Source organism: Vigna angularis, chromosome 6, assembly GCF_016808095.1.
Source record: "Vigna angularis cultivar LongXiaoDou No.4 chromosome 6, ASM1680809v1, whole genome shotgun sequence".
NCBI classification, from domain to species: domain Eukaryota; kingdom Viridiplantae; phylum Streptophyta; class Magnoliopsida; order Fabales; family Fabaceae; genus Vigna; species Vigna angularis.
The window spans coordinates 25455890-25475250 of NC_068975.1; the positions used below are offsets into that span (position 1 = coordinate 25455890).

The 19361-nt window shown below is 32.7% G+C and overlaps 2 protein-coding genes across 3 annotated transcripts; both read right to left on the bottom strand.

Annotated features, from left to right (window-relative positions):
* Positions 1 to 6598: 6598 nt before the first annotated feature.
* Positions 6599 to 8442, bottom strand: LOC108342144 (heavy metal-associated isoprenylated plant protein 35). Of its 2 annotated transcripts, none has more exons than XM_017579857.2 (4): positions 8395 to 8442; positions 8107 to 8162; positions 7943 to 8018; positions 6599 to 7758 (listed from the first exon to the last, which is right to left on the bottom strand). In XM_017579857.2, exons 1-4 carry the CDS (start codon positions 8414 to 8416, stop codon positions 6776 to 6778), a joined length of 1137 nt encoding a protein of 378 aa, XP_017435346.1. In that variant the 5' UTR covers positions 8417 to 8442; the 3' UTR covers positions 6599 to 6775. The 2 variants fall into 2 exon arrangements, with proteins under 2 accessions (XP_017435346.1, XP_052735645.1); XM_052879685.1 differs by having other exon boundaries at positions 8107 to 8242; positions 8395 to 8411.
* Positions 8443 to 10283: 1841 nt separating this feature from the next.
* On the bottom strand, positions 10284 to 15446 carry LOC108343270 (respiratory burst oxidase homolog protein B). The gene is made up of 12 exons (XM_017581445.2): positions 14823 to 15446; positions 14122 to 14278; positions 13386 to 13434; positions 13150 to 13263; positions 12598 to 13026; positions 12087 to 12473; positions 11901 to 11996; positions 11678 to 11793; positions 11480 to 11582; positions 11325 to 11398; positions 10711 to 11225; positions 10284 to 10620 (listed from the first exon to the last, which is right to left on the bottom strand). The coding sequence occupies exons 1-12, from the start codon at positions 15316 to 15318 to the stop codon at positions 10511 to 10513; spliced, it is 2646 nt and encodes an 881-aa protein (XP_017436934.1). The 5' UTR covers positions 15319 to 15446; the 3' UTR covers positions 10284 to 10510.
* Positions 15447 to 19361: the final 3915 nt, after the last annotated feature.

Consider the following 19361-nt stretch of genomic DNA (forward strand, 5'->3'; position numbering starts at 1 on the left):
GTTCAGTACACATAACCTAAACCGTGAGTTTTGTTTTTTAAAAGTATATAAAATATTTCTTTTACAAAATAAAATTAATTTATGTGTAACTTATCCATCAATTAGTTTTCATTTATGTAAGAAATATTTTTCATATTTTTTATAATTTTTCCATAAATTTGTCCAAATTGTTGTATTGCTTTAGTATTTTAGAAATGTAAAGTTACTTGTCTTCGGTCTTTTAAGGGAGTGTACCAAATGTGTAATCTATATATATATATATATATATATATATATATATATATATATATATATATATATATATATATATATATATATATATATTAAGAAGAAATCACTCCATTCTCTTACAGAAAATATTAATAGTTACTTTTGTCCGGCCAGAGTCTTATATGATTTTATTTTAATTAATAATATTTTCATTGTTAATTACTTAGGCTTTTAGTTTGTATATAATCAAGATTATTACCCGTAACCTTATACTTATACTACCAGTAAAAAAACAAAAATATTTTTTTAGCGTTGCAATGACAGTTATAGTTACTAGTAAAAATATAAGTCGATAATATGTGTTTTTTTTTGTGTATTTATCTTTTTCTATTATAATAAACAATAATAAAATTATTATTTTTATTATTATAATTATAAAATTAAATATAAATAATTTTTATAATTTTTTTTTATATATTTTATAAGTAATTTTTAATTAAAAAATATTAAAATAAAAAAAAATAAATAGTCATCGATAAAATAGTTATTTTAATTACAAAAATTATATAAACAATAAATTAAAAAACAAATTTAGAGAGAAAAAAAATCTTAATTATATATAAGTATAAATTATAACATATTTGAAAGTATTAGAAAATTTCTAAACTAAAAAACCTAAAAGTCACCATTATAAAAATTTAAAAGATATTGAGGTGTGTAGTAATTATTAGATGCAGGAAGTAAAAGCCATTACTTATATGGGGATATGGTGGGCTCATAACCCACAAACTTTAATAGTATATATTTTTTTCAATGCAAATGTAAAATCTCACATATAAAGTTTATTACTATAATTAATTATCGTGAAATTGTAACAGAATATATAAATATTGTGTGACAAAAGTAAATATGTCCATAAATTAAAAAGATAAAACTAACTACTCACATTTTAAGTATAAGTATAATTAAATTACAAATACCTAAAATGTTCCATTTTATGTAATTAATTTTTTTGTTATAAAATAACTTCAATATAATGTATAATGTATAATGGATAATATATTTGATTATCTTATTTCTATATAGCATATAAAATAAAAAATAATAGATATAAAAACAATGTGTGTTCCACTATTATCAAAATTTTCCTTATCTGTGAAATGGTGAAAACCAAAACAGTGAATGTACTTCTACATTTATTTTCCATAAAATAGATATACCAAACAATCATCTGAATGCAATATCCCATGGAATAAAGGAGAGAGAGAAAAAAAACAGTGAAGGAACGAAAGACTTTATCTTAAACAAAAGAAATTATATTTTCCCATACATACATTTTTTACATGATAGTATTTTTTTTATTATATTTTTTAAAATAAAAAAGTTTATTTTTTTATCATTTTACTCTTGTATTTTACATCAAACAAATATAAAAAGTCGTCCTACTATTATTCTATTTTCAATGAAATCAAACCTTTGCATAATGAAAGTTGAAAAAAAGACAAAGAAGCTTTTAACAAAATTACGTCCTTTTTTTTTTCTCAAATTCTCCAGTTATTTTTCTTTGTAGAAAAGATTAAATAATAAGATAAACATTATTCTCCTGAAATCAATTTATTTGTAAGAAAGCACAAATCTGTACTTTAAAGTTTAATTTTACATCTAGGGAGTTGCCTGGCTTTAGACCTTCTTTCTCCTATTTTGGTAATTATGTAGAATTACAAATAAATGTTTGATTTTGGGTATTTAGCTCAACTATTGTTGATTCTGTAACCAATAATAGCCACATGAGTAAAATAGTTAAGAATGTTTGTAGTTGTAACTTAATAAGAAAGAAAGAACTTGTCATATCAGAGGGTATAAAATTTCAACAGGAGCAGCACATGATTAAAAATGCTCTAGAAAAGGTACCACATTGTAAAGGTTTAAATCACCAAATGGAAGAAAAAATAAATAAATAAAAGAAAAAAACAACCTCTATAGCATGAATTGAATAACTTATCGTGTCTGAAACAAGAACAGAGACCATTGTTACTCCGAATAACCCACCAAAGAGTTTCACCTTTCTCACTTGTCTGTTACCCAACTAACTGACTCAAACAAACCTTAAAAACTGCTGAAAAGAAAAAGAAAAGAGAGGACTAAATGAATCACCGATATGATTATAAATTTTACTAATCACTCCTTCGAGTTTTTCAAACTTTTCCATCGAAACGATAAGGAGGTTGTCAACGATAATGATGTTACCAAATGCAAGAAAAAAAGAGTTTAAGAACATCCCTATCTAGGGTTTCAGTTAAGTTAAGTGGTGGGTTGGATCGGGTTTGAATTTTTTGGCTTGTTAATAAATGAGTTGATTTTGGTTGACTCACTAACTGTCCAATCCGTAGTGGACCGGACCGGGTGACCCGTTTTGACAGGTACATTCTAGTTCAACATAGGTGCAATGCGACACTGTTTTCAGCTCTAGATTAAATTGGAAATAGATGTTTTTTTATACCGATTATAGTGTTTAATAGGTATAAAAAAAGTTCTCCAATCTTATATTTTTGTCATTATGCTATTTTTATACCGGTTAGGAAAACATCTTTTTATACCTATTTTTTTATAACCGCTATAAAAAAAACATTCATTTATTACCATTTTACCACCGTGTTACTTTTTATACCTATTTAGAGTGTACCTGGCTTAAAAAAGTTTCTCTTATTTACGATATTGCTACCACACCACTTTTTATATCTCGTGGATTTCAACATGTATAAAAAGTAGTTATAAAAAGTGTATTTTGCACTAGTGAAAATCGTAAATTTTACTTCCTCTGTCAAGTTAAAAGAAATCTCCAAACTATCAACCACACTTAATTGAAGTGAATTATTTCAAAATAATATTTTGGTTAACAGAGTCAATTTTCATGAGTTATTTTACATGTTAATTAATAATGTTATTATTCTTAATACTATTTAATATTATGTAGCGAATATTAACTAAATAATTTGAACTATTTAAATTAAAAATAATTACAATCTTTAAATTCAACACAAAATTATTAAACATAATGTTGATAACATTTTGTTAAGTGAACCAAATCTTTATAAGTAGTAAGTTTAAATTTCAAATATCGTTCTCCAAAAGGACTTGTGTTTTGTTAGTCTAATCTTAATCATTTACCAACTTAGATGTGATGATTGAATTCATAATGATGAAATTGAATTGAAATAACAAGAATTTAAAGATTACCATTGAAAATTGAAAAGAAGCTTCGTTGGAATTGAGTTTTATAAATCACGTTAGTATAAAATTCTATACAACATATCATGTTGTCGTTCACACATTCACATCAAAGTATATTCGGTTTAATTTTTTAAAATCGAGTTCTAAATATATGTTAAATAATTAATTCTTTAATTCATTTAACATATATTTTGCATTAAAATCATATGTTCAAGAATGACCAGAAGATTTGACACAATTCCTAGTATTACTCCTTTTGGTTGCTCTATCTTATATGCACGTTCAAGTTTAATTTCCAATACTCATAAACATTCATATTACATCATACTTCCATATAATGACATTAAAAAAAGAAGAGCATATGAACAACATAAATATATTACACACGAAAATTACATCAGAGTGAATTCATTATATCAAAATTCCAACAAAAAAGAAATTTAACTACTCCTAGTCATCTAAAACATACACATTTGATGAAATTCTGTGAAAATCGACATCTTGATGTCTTGAAGTAGCCTCTCTCAAGTTTCTGGAATATTTTCGTGTTTTTTCATACCAGAACTCCTTTTGTTTTTTTCTTTCTTAACTTAATAACCACTCCAGAAATATATAATTCGCTCAGCGAGCAAATATGCATGCACTAAACAAAAATTCAACTATCATTTATTAACTGATCTCACTAGTTGAGTGAACCACTCTACTCATTGAGCAAGTGACCTTCCTTCTAGCTGAGCGAATCATGAGTGGCTTGGCGAGAAAATGCTGACAGATCTTTAATGATGCATCAAGTTCATGTATAACGAGCTACACAAACTTTCCTAATCACTATTATATTTTTTGGTTTAATACCTTTTTTGGTCCCAATTTTGGTTGGGAATGTTCGAAATAGTCCTAATTTTTTTTTTCTGTTCAATATTGTCCTAAAGAACGTAATTTATGTTCAATTTAGTCCTTTTTGCAAACGACGTTTAAATCGTTAACGGCGCACTGTCCAACTGTGCAATAAATGACACACCACCCTTGACATGTCATCATCATCTCCTACCTCCAGAAGCCCTAATTTCCCTTACACAAAAACCCTAGCCACCACCTAACCCTAACCGCCGCCGCCACGGTCACGACCAACCACCATCTTCGCACCTCCATCATCTTCTCAACCACCTAAGCCCTAATTTCTGAAAATGTATTTCTGATTAGGGTCTCAGCTCACCAGATCACCATCTTTGCGCATCATCTTCCTCGCGCTTCCAAAACCTTAGGCTACCACCACCGCTGCGCAACAAAGCCCATTTCAGGTCGTCGTCACCGTAAGAATCGCGCCACTCGACGCGAGAACCTACAACCACCACATCTCCATCCGCGACGCCATCAAACCTGCAGCAAATCACGAGTCTTCCTCCTTTAGCACCAACCTAAATCGCGAGTTTCATGCAACATTCATAGCCAACAACAGAATCTCCATGGCCGCCGCTACTACTACCACTCTCTCTTCTTCAACGCGCTGCCGCAGCACACACCTTCATCATCCTCGCCAACCCCAAACCTGCAAACCACAAGAACCAGATATCTGCAGGACCACGAGCTTAAATCGCAAATCCCTTTGGCGAACCGATCGGCTCCCGTGCTTCCACCATTCGGTAGCCTCACCCCTTCAGCCATTCGGTTCCCTTCTTCTTCTCCCTCACTGCTCGGCCTCTTCCTGCCTTCCACCTTACTGTGCCTGAAGGGAATTCACGTGGGCAGTTAAATGTCATCTCATTTGGATTTTTGCACAGCTGGACAATGCGCTATTAACGATTTAAACGCCGTCGGCAAAAAGAACTAAATTGAACATAAATTACGTTCTTTACGACAACATTGAACAGAAAAAAAAATTAGGACCATTTCGAATATTTCCAACCAAAATTGGGACAAAAAAAGATATTAAACCTATATTTTTTCTATGAGAAAAACACATGAATAATTACAACTTTGAGATATTTTTTTTATATAAAAAAAAACACTTATGAATAATTACAACTTTGAAAATCTTAATAAACATAAATAACAAGTATTTTTCATCCAATGTCACGTAAGCGATTTTCCCTTTCATCTACACATATAACAAATAATATAAAATTATATCCACTTGGACCACACAAAGCTTCTTATAAGGATAAGTAAACTCTTAGGCCACACACGCATATATATTAGAAAATTACAAAGAAGAATAATGTGGAAAAATTATTAAAACAGACAGCGCTTGTAAAAATAAAATAAATTTTGAGCGTACTAACTTTAATTTATTACAACATTGTAACACTTGTACACTCGAAATTAACATACTATGTAATCATGGACAGATTTATAAATTTGTCTTCGGTATTATTATTATTATTTCATGTGTGTGTAGATTTATCAAAGGATAGGGTGAATTGAATTGAATTGCATTACAGTCATCGCAAAAAGTGCAAACAACATGAAAGCTATATAGAACTACTAGGCTCTTAAAAGATAAAGATGGTTTGGAATTGTATAGAACACAGAAGGAATACTCAACAAAAGAAAATAGATACAGAGAAAGAACCAGGTTCCTCAGAATATTGATCGGACCAATAGAAATGAATACAAAGTTGAGTGTTATTAGTTAAAATCTACCACTATGTTCTCTTTGGTTCTTTCTCAATGTTGATAAGCTTAAAATAGTTTTTTTTCCAACATAAAAACTAGGAAATGAAAAGACAGAAAGGAATAAGACAGAGCAAAACAGGAAAAAAGGTAGGGTAAAAAGTAAAGCTAATGACATCATATTTCATACTTCATAACAAGGGAAATTTTAAAATTTCCAGCACTTCGAATTGTGAAAGAAAAGGAATAAATTCTTAAGCCAAATTCTGTTTGGCTAAGAGATAACAAGGGAATGTCCAAAAAGCATAATCAAGTTGACGGGGAATCGAAGCAAAAAAGTGCTTTTTCATAGATTTAAAGATGGCATTATCAGTGGTTCAACAACTCAATCCCATTCCCATTTTCTTATATTCCGATTTAAAAAATTCCCCAAAAAGTTTGATTCACAAATACCAATGTAAAATCATAATTAATTAATTCGTACCTATATTTCATCTCCGCGCACCAACATTAATTACCATGAATAATCGAGATTTCAGAACCTGGGAGACAAAAATAATATGATTTCACTCAGAATTCAAACGAAAACGCCCAGTTTTCACGCTTTAAGTTAAAAGAGAGCACACTAAGATTATCATTAACCTAATTGTAGCACAGAGCTCGTAACTAATTAACTAACTAACGACGAAATGAAAGTTAGTTACGGTGGTTGTGACATTATCCCTCACATGATAAAGCATGCATTGGGATTTTCATCGCTGAACAATTCGAAGGAATAGGAGGGTGGTGAAGGTGAAGGATAAGTTTCTGAGTCTGACTCCGACCCAGCGCACCGATACACGTGAGAATACGAATACGGTTGCGAGGACGTATAATACGCAGCACCGTAGCGGGTGACGGAGGGATACGCTGTTGTGTGGTAGGTTCCACCATACCCCGGAGATGCGGGTGCGTGATAGTGCGGTGGGAACTGATGCCGTGTGGGACTCTCGTTGGGTGGGCCCAAAATAGTAACGAAGCCTGGGCCCGGCCCATGTCCATGACCACCAGGCATCTGGTTCCGGTTGGGGTTCCAATCTCCACCGGGGTGTTCGACCACAGTAACACCACCCTCGTTACCGTTGATGACGACATTCCCTTTTTGCCCCTTGCTTCTCGACTTTTTCCCTCCACTCCCACCCTCGTTCGCTCCTCCGTTATCGTCAATTCCCGGCACGTTGATAGTAACCCTTCTCTCCCCCGTCGATGACTGGTAACCGGGTGGCAAAGTCATGGCCTGCCTCAGCTCCATCCTCGGATCTTGGAACTGCAAACCGGCTAAGCCGGTTGCGCTTCCTTCACCCATTCTGTTAACGTTGAAAAACCCTTCGCTGTTTCTGATCATGTTGCCACCTTCCATGATTTTGCCCGTGTCTTGAACGACAACCTTAACAGCTTCCTTTTCGTTGTTGCTGTTTTGTTTCTCGTCGCCGCTTGGGTTACTTTCTTCACTGCTTTCTTGCTCGCTCGGTCTCTCTTTGTTCTCTGTGCTTCCCTTCTTCTTCTTCTTTTTCTTCTTTTTCTTCTTCTTCTTCAGTTCGGGTTGGTCAGGCCACAGTTCTGCTCGTTTCCCTGTTTCTGTTAATTTTTTAATCAAAGTCTCGCTGTCCACGTTCCCCTTTACCACCACTTTTTGTTCCTTCAAATCAATCGTCGTGCAATAAACACCTGGCTCAAAGAGGAATTCGTAGTAGTTAAGTATAACGATATACGACAGCCTTGGACATTCAGAAAAACAAACAACCGATCATTAGCTTCAGTTAAGAAACTAATCAAACCGTTAACCGTGATCTCCATAGAGAGGTAAGATTGAAGGAAATTTACGAGGATGTTAGGTTTTTAACATGATTACCGTCTATGCTTTGTAGAATTTTCTTGACTTTCCTTGTGCAGGCTTGACAATGAATGGAGACTTTCAACACACAGCTCTGGAGAACAGAGGCGATAGGAAGAGGATTAGAATCTGGTGGAGATGAGAAATAGTGAGAGAAAAAGAGAGAAGAATGAATGCTCAACCTTGCACATGAGATGTTCTAAACCTTCTTCTCCTTCTCTAACTTCGACTCTTGTTTCTGTTGCAGCCATTAGAAAGACAGAAAATTGAGATGCTTCAGTTGTGTAGCAGAAGTGTGCTTTGAAACTGGTTAAAATGCTTCAAAAGCAAGGAAACGATGCTCTAAGACTTTGGCATCAAATATATATATATATATATATATATATATATATATATATATATATATATATATATATATATATATATATATATATATATATATTAAGGAACTATAACAAAAAACAAGGAACCTGCGAGAGAGGGGAGAAACATCGTGAGGACAGAGGTGCTATTCACAAATTCTTGGATCCATGGAAGTAAAGAGAAATTTATTCTACTATTTTAAGTATTTTACTTTTTGGTGAAATTCCTTATTATTGTTATTGTTTTAATAATTATAGCAATATCTCCAGTGGATACTTTTATTTTTTTTTCTCGATTGTTCTTCAATAAATATTAATATTATAGATTTAATTATGGTGTCAATATTTTATCGGATTTTATCTAATAGTAACTTTTCTTAAACGTAATCCTACGTTTCAAAATTTCATTTTGCTATCTTTTAGAAGAATATTATACAATTGATAGATATTTTTACTGGATAAATATTATGCAAATTATTGTTGTAAGTTTTATAGAAAAAAGTGTGCATAAATATTATTTGAAAATAATATCAATATAAACATTAAACTTTTAACTTCATTTAATAAAATATAACAACATATATAGTGTTATGTACAAATTAACTTCTTCTGAATAGTGTTATTAAAAACTTGATATACGAGTGTGGTTTATGTAATGGATACTTATCATTATAGCATTTGATGTCTCTTCTTCACCTTTTCTGTTTTGTCAATTTCAATCAGCCCCAGATACACTTTGAAGGTGAATTTTTGTTTCTTTTACAATTCTTTTGGTATAAATATATATATATATATATATATATATATATATATATATATATATATATATATATATATATATATATATATATATATATATATATATATATATATATATATATATATATATATATATATATATATATATATATATATATATATGAAGGCCAATGCTTGTAATGACTTGCTGCACAGAAACAACCCATGTTTTCACAGGTTTTACTGGAAATAAATGTGACTTTCATGAGATTGGAGATATATGTCATAATTTCCATCAATATCGAAGCAGTTGCAAAATTGAAAATCGTTTGGGGAAATTTACTTCATGGTTTCTGGACTATTATTATATACAAGTGTACATGTCCGTGGTTTAGTGTAGTTTTCAAGCAATTTGTAGATTGAAAAAATAATTTTCTACAAAAAGTAATGAGATCCATTTCATATCATGCGAAAATTGATTTGTTTTTTGTATTGAGATTTGTTAGAAGTTTGGATATGTGGTGGTACATGATGAAGATTAACTAATTTATGGTGCAAAATTGATTATAAACATTAGATCGTGGGTGAAATATAGGCAAGTGGATTCCCTACACATTTGAATTGAGTTTCATTTGAAAAAAATTACAAATTTAAGCATGAGTCAAAATCGAATTTGATTCATTTAAAACTAATTTATTAATACACTTTGTTTAATGATTCTTATTTTTCTCTTCAACTATCTTCCCTCGTTTCTTTTCTCACAAAACAAAAACTTTTTAAATATTTAAAATTATGATATATATATATATATATATATATATATATATATATGTTATTATTTTAATATATATATATATATATTAAAATAATAACAATCCTCCACATATTACAAAAGATAAGAAACAATGATTGAAACAAAGAGAAGAAGAAGAAAAATCCTGGGTTTTATAAGATGTAATGCATCACAGCTGGTATAGCAAGTTATATGAACCAATCCTAGATCAAGAAACTTAACACACAGTATAGTGGTATAACAAGCTATATGAACCAAAGATATTTTAGAGGTTTATCAATCACAGTACACCCCCACAATCCTTGCTGTTATCACTGTGATGCGATTACCAGGCCATGCGCATGTCCGGTATTCATGAGTGCTCTAGAGATCATGTCAAGATCTCATGCAAGCGGCCCCACTTGATCTCTAGAACAAAAGTTGGTGAAAAAAATGTTGTTAGCTTGAATAGTCAAACACTTTGGCATATAATCATTGAATGATTTCTTCGATGGTAATCTTAATTGTTAACAACTTCATCGTTTCATTTTAAACAAAATGATACAATTTGTTTCATACATCTATGTATAAACTTCATTCGACTGCAGCTAGCTGCTTATCTACCCAGTACAAAAAAACCCAGAAAACTATATATATCCCATAACTACACACGTTATCACAGTTAAAAAAAATAACGAATTATGACAAAAGAATTTAGAAGTTCTCTTTGTGAAAATCGAACTTAGTGTTGGTTTTTCTGGAAAAGTCAAGAGAAAGCCTTTTAAGTTCTCCAACCAATGTGTGCGCCCCACAGTAGAAAACACCTGAAATTAATCGAATTGTATGGAAAAATGAGATAAGATTATATAAATTGAATTGAAAAAGATGAACTTGAGCAATATTAGAGTACTTACCAACTCTTTTTCCTGGGTGTTTGAGTGCAGTATGTTTAAAAACACTGCGCCAATTTGGTCTAGCAAAATGTGTCTTGACCCTTGTTCCTGAAACAATATCCACACCACTCTTGGCATGGTGGAGAGATTGAAGCATGGTGATCAAAGCAGATCGAGCATCTCCTTCCTCATACACACTTGTGCAATAGTTGTGAAGCTCGATTATTCCATCCTTGTCATACTCTGCAACATCATCCATCACACCCTTGAACCATTCGAAGGAACCTTGCTCACGAGTAACCCAGTAGAAATAGGCCCTGTTGGTGGCAAAAGGTTTTCTCTTGTTGTTCTTAACTCCACTTTCTACCATCCCTTCTTCTAAGTCTTTCCGCTGTTTCATGTTGTTTAGCACGTCTTTCAGGATACTGATCAAAGGGGTGGCTCCAATTCCCAGACCCACCAGAAGGATCACTTCGTAGTCTTTGTAGTCTTGTGCTGGAGCTCCATAAGGACCATCAATCAGAAGCTTTGGCATCCTACAGAAACAATTTCAATTTCACCACAATCAGTAAACTAAGAAGAAGCAGTTTTGGTGTTTTCAGAAGTAAAATCGCTGTCTTTATATTTCAACTTACCTTGGTATGTTGTTTCCTTGTAACATATCAGCTCGCAGAAGACCACTCTGGTCACCACTTGCTGGTTGACATGCCTGCATAATGGAATAGCAAGGTAAGTTATATTATATGCAACATTTTTGAGGAAAAGTGGTTGTGTCTTGAGCAAAATTTACCTTGGCAAAAACATTCTTAAGCTGTGATGTCCAATCACCCAATGTCCGAATGTGAACGCTTACATAGTCATCTCCTGGTGCTGATGTAATAGAGAAAGGATGCCTACACAACAACGTTGTCAACTTTGTCAACACCAAGTTTTAACAGTAATGTGTAACAGAATCATAGTAGTAACAAAAAAGGAATACTCGTTATACCATTGAAATGGAGAAACATCTGAACAGTTAACGAAAATATACTGTCCACTGGAGTACTTGAATCCTTGTGGTTTAGACACGTGTAAGGCCAACACATTTCCTGGGTACACTGCCACCTGAGTTTCAAGAAAAATGCATTAGAAACATAAGTGTATAATAGAAAAAACGAAAATTTGAACTTAATCAGAACTTCAAGTGAGAAGGTGAAAAATTCTCTTTGTACCTTCAAAATCTTGACACTTTTGTAGCCAGACCTGAAAGCACGAAGCAATCGCTCGCATGCGTATAGGATCATAGGAATTGCAAGATACATCCAAGTCTGTGTAAATAAATTGTGACTGAATTAAGAACAATATTTCATATGAAGCAAAGTTAAAGGGTAATTAATAGTTGATGCATGCGTGCATACCGTTTTCTTGTACCATTCCTTGGAGAGGTACAAGTAGTATCCGTGAACGATGAAAAGGGCATAGACGATGACAAAAAGATGGTGAGAGTACCAAAAGGCGTTGAAGCCAGTGAGCTTTTTGAGAGGCTTGGGGAGGTTCAATCTGTTTCTACGGAACCAGGGTTGAGCCAAAGTGTAGGCTATAGCCATAAGCACCACAATGGTTATCCCGGTCCAACCCTCTGTCCCTTTCACGAACCACCAATAATCATTGGGTCTGTCTTCTCCAAAAAATGGCTTCATGGGCTCATATTCCTCCTCTGTCGTATGCAACAACCTCGGAAAGTCACATGTTAAATGACAAATTGCATGTATCCCGACCCCAATTGCAATTCCAAAAGCTATCACCTGTAGCAAATCAAAACCATTATCAGCAAAGAAAAACGAAACTGTGTGTGACGATAATTTTAAAGCGAAACATATCAGTTAGGAAACAAAGTTAATAAAAACTCAATTATGCTAATGTTATTACCTTGTGAAAGTTAATGTTGTCATCAAAGGGAACAGCCATGCCTAACTTGGTCTTACTTCTGAGCCAAGTGATGGTGTTTCTGCAAACGGGTAAGAGGATTAAGGCCATGTTGAACTTGAGGGTCTCGGCAGCACCTTTGGCTGCTGTGACACAATATCCCATGACGTCGAACACGGCACGGTGCTTGTATTGGATGAACTTCCAAGTGAAAAGAGCAGCACAGATTGCAAGCCAAAGAGCAATAACCCAAATTCTTTTCCAATTGTCCTCCACAAAGTAAGCCAGTGCCCGGAAGCCACGCTTTATAGGGTTGTACTCTTTGGTTGGAACCAGTTTCTGGCTCAGCATTTGACTCATCACTCGACTATCCGTTGTTATGTGAGTTGATTGTGCCGGTGCTTGCAGAAGAAGCATTTCCAAGTTGTGCAGCTGAAAGCATACAAAGTCGGTGAGTTGATAATTTTTAAGGAAAATAAAGTAAAATTTAAGATTTAGAACACAAATCAAATCAGTCAAGTATTCTTAGTTTTCAGTAATTTGATAAACACAAACCTCAATGTATCCAAGGTTGTCTGGATCCAACTCCTCCATGATAAGAGCTGCATATTCATCTGAACGTTCTTGTAGTTTTGACAGCTTATTAGCCGAAGCGCTTAAGCCGATAATCTGTAAAATCAGTCACACAATAACGTTCACATTTCAATAAGTTTCTCGTAAATCACCTTTAGTTTATCGTCACTGTAAAAGAGTGAACTCTTATAATTATTTTTATCACAGTAATCACTCACCTCTTGAACTTCTTCTTGTGTGATTCTTCCGTCGGCATTTTTGTCCACCCTGACATGAATTCAAATTATTTAGGGACAGTTTCGCAGGAAATGGGTGAAAGTCAAATCAAAATTCAATAATGTTGACATTTCTTTTTACTTGGACATGTATACTACGTACACATAATGTTTCTCAAATAGCTGCTGATAATTTCACACAGAGTTTTCAATAGTCAACGCATCCATCAGTTGACTTGTTCTTTTTCTTTAAAGGGCAAAGCTTTGATTTTTTTTCCCTTTTTTTTAGAAGTGTGCACGCCTACCGTTGATTAATTCACCTTTTTCTTTGTCTTTAGTATATTCAATTGCTATTCAATATGCTGATTTCTTCTTACTTTCTACCCTACCCTGGACTATTCCACACCAAATCCTATAACAAAACATGTTTAGGTTTGAATTGAACAACGAATAAAACAACTCACACCCGTAAAGAATTATAAAACCGTCCCTTCAATTACTTAAAAAGGCAGTCTCATTCCTATTATTGCTTCCCATGTTTCACATTATAGAGTGAATAACTGGATTATGACGCATGTTCATATGCAAATGCATTAAATGCGGCGTTGCTGTTTTTTTTTTCTTTCTGTTTGATAGCGGAAAATCATAATGTCGGAAGATTTTCTATATTAGATATTTGTGAATGATGGCATATGAGGATTTTAATGAAGAAAAAAACAGTGAGGAATTCAAAGCTTACATATCAAAGAAGGTCTGGAGCCTTGAATCAAAGCTCTGGTCGGTAATTTGTTCCCAAAATTCACGCAACTCATCTTTTGTTATGGAAGCTGATGTTATGCCTCGACGACGAGATAATGCGTCAAATAATTCCCCAGCAAACTCCTTTTCGTGCATACCTAGACATCATTTTTGTCCAAAATTCACCCTTAGTAAAGATCTTCTTCAATACTGGAGTAAAACCTTTTTGCTATTCTATTTCTTAATTAAACTGTAAAGCTTTCCAAAATTATTAAAATTTGCTAACAATATTCAATTTATAGAAAAACATTTTTATATTAACTACTGATTAAAGCATGAGTAAGTAGAGGGATATATTAAAAAATACATTATTTTATAAAAAATATTAAGTGACTTACATAAAAAAAAATATATTAAAAACGTCTAGATGCATGCATGTGTATAACTTGTAAAAATGAAGGGAGAAATATATACAATGTTGACCAGTCCTGCAGAAGAAACTATATATAGTGGCTGTGGCAGTGACACTTTTTATAAGATATCATCGTACATAAAAAATGTTAACAAAGGATGAATAAAACGATAAAAGTGCGTTGTTATCCAGCGTGCAAACGCAACTTTTTCATACACTGAGCATATTGGTTTTTTGATATAATAATAATAATAATTGCGAAAGTAAGAAGGAAGAGAAAGAATGCTTACCAATGCACTGACCGAAGCGCGTTTTGGGCAATTTGCCCTCAACGGCCAAGTCAAGAAAGCGCTTCTCCACCTGCGACCAACCTTCGGTTCCGACATTTTTGGTCATGAACTTGAAACCTCGGAGAGCGCGAGCGGCGCCAGACTTGGACCTATCGACCCTGTCGAACTTCTTGGAGGAGGTCATTCGCTTGAGCTCCTGCGACACCTGCCGGAGCCGCATCGAAAGCGAGGAGGGCCGCTTCTCGAGGCGGGAGGCGAGGAGCGCGGTCTCGGGGTCTCCGCCCCGGATGTTTTGGACCGAAACGACGTCGTCGCGGACGTCCAGCGTTATCTCCACCAACTCCTCGTCGTCCTTGAACCTGGCGCTCTTCTTGCTGCTCTTCTTGTTGGAGACCAATGGGCCGCTCATGGGCCCGCTGAAACCCACTCGGGTGCTCCTGCTCCCGGAGCTCCCCGTCTCCGACCATGACTCTATTTGGTGCTCTTCAATCTCCATGAGCTTAAAATCTCTTAAGTTAATTAACCCTGCTTCTGCCAAACGAAACCTATTGAAAACGGCTTATTTGTATCTGTACTAAGGTCTTAAAATGAGAGGGGTTGATGAAGTTGTGTTACGAAGCGAAAATAGTGTTTGGGAAAATATATATAGGAAAAGAGAGAGAGGAAGTGGCGAGTGATGTAGAAAGGCAAAACAACGCGTGAAGGATGAGAGAAGTCAAAAATGTAGGGGACTACGATAAAATATCAAAAGTTGCATGTGGACAATTATTTGGGCGCGTTAGTTGACGAGGGTGCATAGTTGTTGAGATTCAAAGCCTCCTCGACGCTTCTTCTTCAGAAGCACTTATTTTTATCCTTCCTCTTTCTTACGTTATCATCAACGTACATTTTTCTTTCTTGTACGTATTTCTTTCGTATTCTACTATCACAATACTCACTTACTATGCTCTACCACATTATGTCTTCTGGGCCAACTCTTCTATTCTGTCACTAATTTTTCACTTACTGTTTCAGGGTATCAGAATTTACTATCTCAATAGAGTTTTGTATTTTGAGTGTAGATTATACATGGTATACAGTATATGGATATGGATCTAGAGTTTGACCGTATAGTAGGACAAATTTGACCATAAGTGGAATTGCATTAACAACCCGTGTTGTGTCAGTGTGTCAGTGTGGTAAAGGCCATTTAATTATGTTTTTTTTTTTAATCTTTTTTGAACCTGGAATGTGATCTACCGTTTTAATTTATTTGATTCCTTGTCCTTGTTAGCTAAATTTGGAAACATTGATCCGTGATTATTTAATAACACTAGCAAGAGAGGATGTGTCCGTGCCGTCTCTGGTTCCAAGTTTCAGATTTCGTGATATTAAAAATACGTCATTTTCATCACCACGTGCTTTTTTTTGCTAAATTTACTTTCCAACCATTCATTTTTATATTCATTATTTTTTACAGAGCAGAGAATTATTTCTTTACACTTTTCTATTAATCTTTAAATTTTATCTTAAGTTACCATTACCATGGTTCTTAGTCATTTATTTTTAAGTTGAACCGGATACATATCAAATGCACTTCAGTGTTTAAACTAATTAAACATGTCCAATCAATTATTATAGTAAAATTTTAAATATATAATCATCTATCTTTTTATCTTACTTTACTGTTTATAAATTTTGTAAACTTTTAATTAGAGCTATCTAATCTCGACTCAAAAGTTTATTTTACCACTTTTTACTTATAAATGTGTTATATTTATGATGATTAGACTTTAACAATAAAATAATTGATCTACGAGAAGCCATCTTAATTTATAGAAGCTTGGGATTAAAATAATTTTTCAACATTATTTTGGAAAACTTACGGTGGTGGACATAAAATCCAAAGTAGAAAATCTTGTTTTATTTTTTTATTTGATAAAAATAATTATCTTCCTACTTCTAAGTAATAAGATTGATATTAACTATTTTTAAATCTCTAAACATAGCTTTACACCAACATTGTAAAGAGCACTAATTATATATTTAGTTTAAGCTGTCTTAGTAACCTTAGCTAGAACATATGTCAAATAAATTTCAGTGTATCTTATATGTATAAAAAAACAAATATATCTAAAAGTCACAAAAATAAGCCACTTTTTGTGTCACGCGGTCGTTAAAAGATAAATCAATATTATTCAGGTCGTAGCTACTGAACAGATATTATTTTATTCCTGAAAATAATTTTAGCACTTGTTTTTTTGTTCATAATTTTAAAAAAACTATATTAATATAATTTTAATACTTAATGTTTGTTATGACTGTTGTCGTATATTAAAAATGTCAATTTGGATGACATTTTATAAGTGGAAATTTGTTAATACTATATTTTATAATTTTGTTCACAAGTGGCATTTTATAATTATAAAAAATAATGAAACATACGATGGTAGTTGAAGGGAAGTAACTAACAAACTTAGAAATAGACTAAATTAAATTACGACTGATAAATTTATGTCGTTTTGATGAACTTGTCAATTTAGGATGGCCATTTAGTGGCCTTTCTTTTATTTATTTTTATGATAATTTTGTTATTAATTATATTATCAGTTAATAAAAATTATGATAATTTTTTTTTGTTAAACTAGGTACTCCTTAATAAATTTTGCAACGACTTAATGATGGTCAACAATTGGTTAGTACAACAGTTGACAGTTGACGAAAAACAATCTAGAACACCACTAACAAACTACCATTTTAAAAAACATTCTAGGTAGTTTCTTAATTATTTAAAATAACGACTATTTAATTTTAAAAGAATGAGTAACAGAAAATTTAAAGACTTGATAAAAGAAGATGATTTTTCGGTTTGAGCCTATTCATCATGGAAAACACGAACCTTAATTTTTTTCAAATAAAATTTATATATGGATATTAATACTAAATATTTTTTTTTGAATAAAAGGTCTGCTTAACTAATATAATGCTATTAAATGATCCACACTTCTTTGAGCACTAAGAAGAAAGGGTAGCTTCTTATGTTCCACTACATTTAGCACAACGGGTGAAGAAGAAAAATTGAGTTTGATTACATTTACTTTTCTGAATATATAATTGTTTTTTTTATAATCAATCAGTGTAAATATTTCTACTAGTCTAAATATTTATTATATATTTTTTATTATATATATATATATATATATATATATATATAAACCAAAATAATTCTCCTATATAATAGCATAAACCTAACTATATAATAACATAAAACTAACTAGTATAAAAACAGCGTATAATGTCAACGTCCAACCACTGAATAGCCAACTTTAAAAATGGGCGGTGACATTTTTGTTAATAAATGCAATTATTAAACGTCGAATTAATTCGACGTCAAAAGGTTAGTGAATTCAATAAAAATTTGAGCGGGAGATTGAAAATTCATTCATTTTATCTTAGCGTGCGATACCCTCCTCTCTTCTCAAACTTTTCTCGAACGAAGTTTGACGAGCTCGTGCTCTTCTCCTTCATAGGCGCATTCTGCTTTCCCTCTCACTGATGACGAAACTTTATTCCGGTGAACTCATCTTTTGAAGGTTAGTTTTCGTTTTCGTTTTGAAGAACTTATGTGTTGAACTTGTTTGCTACTTTTTTTTGTTGAACTTGTTTGTTGTTGGTTATTATTGTTTTTTGTTGATACTACACTACACGTTCATAGTTCATGCTTTACACTGAAATTTGTTGTTTTTTTAATGTCGTATATTAACAAAATTCGATGTTAATTTAACGTCGAATCTTTTAAATTCGAAGTAAATTTAACGTCTCTTGATATGACGTCGTTCACGAATTTAACTATATAATAACATCTCACAGATAGGGTCGAGCGGTTTAAATGTACATACTATCAAGCATTATCTAATAGAGATTATTGGGAAACGTTACTTATTAGACAAAATGTTTATTAGACGATAGATTGTGATTAAAATTCTGTTAATCATAAGTACGTATCGAAACCTATAAATACATATTAAAAGTAAAAAAAAGTTAAGTGATTACATTTATTGTGAATTTGAAATTTTACTATAATCTTCGATCAAATTAATTATTGAATTGAATGTCGGAATACCTTTGACAAATACCTACTCAAAGAGTTTGAAACTTGAACATTAAAACTAAGAGGAAATTTGACTAAACACATCCGATATAATCCAAGTGAATTCAGAAAAAAGTATGAAGTAATATTTGGCAGAACTTCTCATCCACACACACGAAACACTAACTAAAAAGCATAAGTTTATAAAAATAAATTTCAAATAGTTTTTCATTTTTTAATATTTTCTTTATCTATCTTATTATATTAGTTAGTTGCAAATATTTTTTTAATATTTAGAGTTGTGAAAATGAGTCACAACCCGCGGGTCAACCTGGTCCACCACGGGTTTGAGTCGGGTTGGGTTTGAAAAAAATTGTATTTTTTTTATGCGGGTCAGATTTCAACCCGACTCATTTAAATCCGGCTCATGCGGCGGGTTGAACCCGTGGTGGGCCGGGTTGGTCCACCAA

Coding starts and splice junctions, on each gene's coding strand:
- LOC108343270 (XM_017581445.2), bottom strand. CDS start 15,318: ATGGAGATTGAAGAGCACCAAATAGAGTCATGGTCGGAGACGGGGAGC. Junction 13,027..13,149: donor ACAACCTTGGATACATTGAG/GTTTGTGTTTAT, acceptor GTATGCTTTCAG/CTGCACAACTTGGAAATGCT. Junction 11,997..12,086: donor AGGAATGGTACAAGAAAACG/GTATGCACGCAT, acceptor TTATTTACACAG/ACTTGGATGTATCTTGCAAT.
- LOC108342144 (XM_017579857.2), bottom strand. CDS start 8,416: ATGTTTCTCCCCTCTCTCGCAG. Junction 8,019..8,106: donor TAGAACATCTCATGTGCAAG/GTTGAGCATTCA, acceptor TCTGTTCTCCAG/AGCTGTGTGTTGAAAGTCTC. Junction 7,759..7,942: donor AATTCTACAAAGCATAGACG/GTAATCATGTTA, acceptor TCTTTGAGCCAG/GTGTTTATTGCACGACGATT.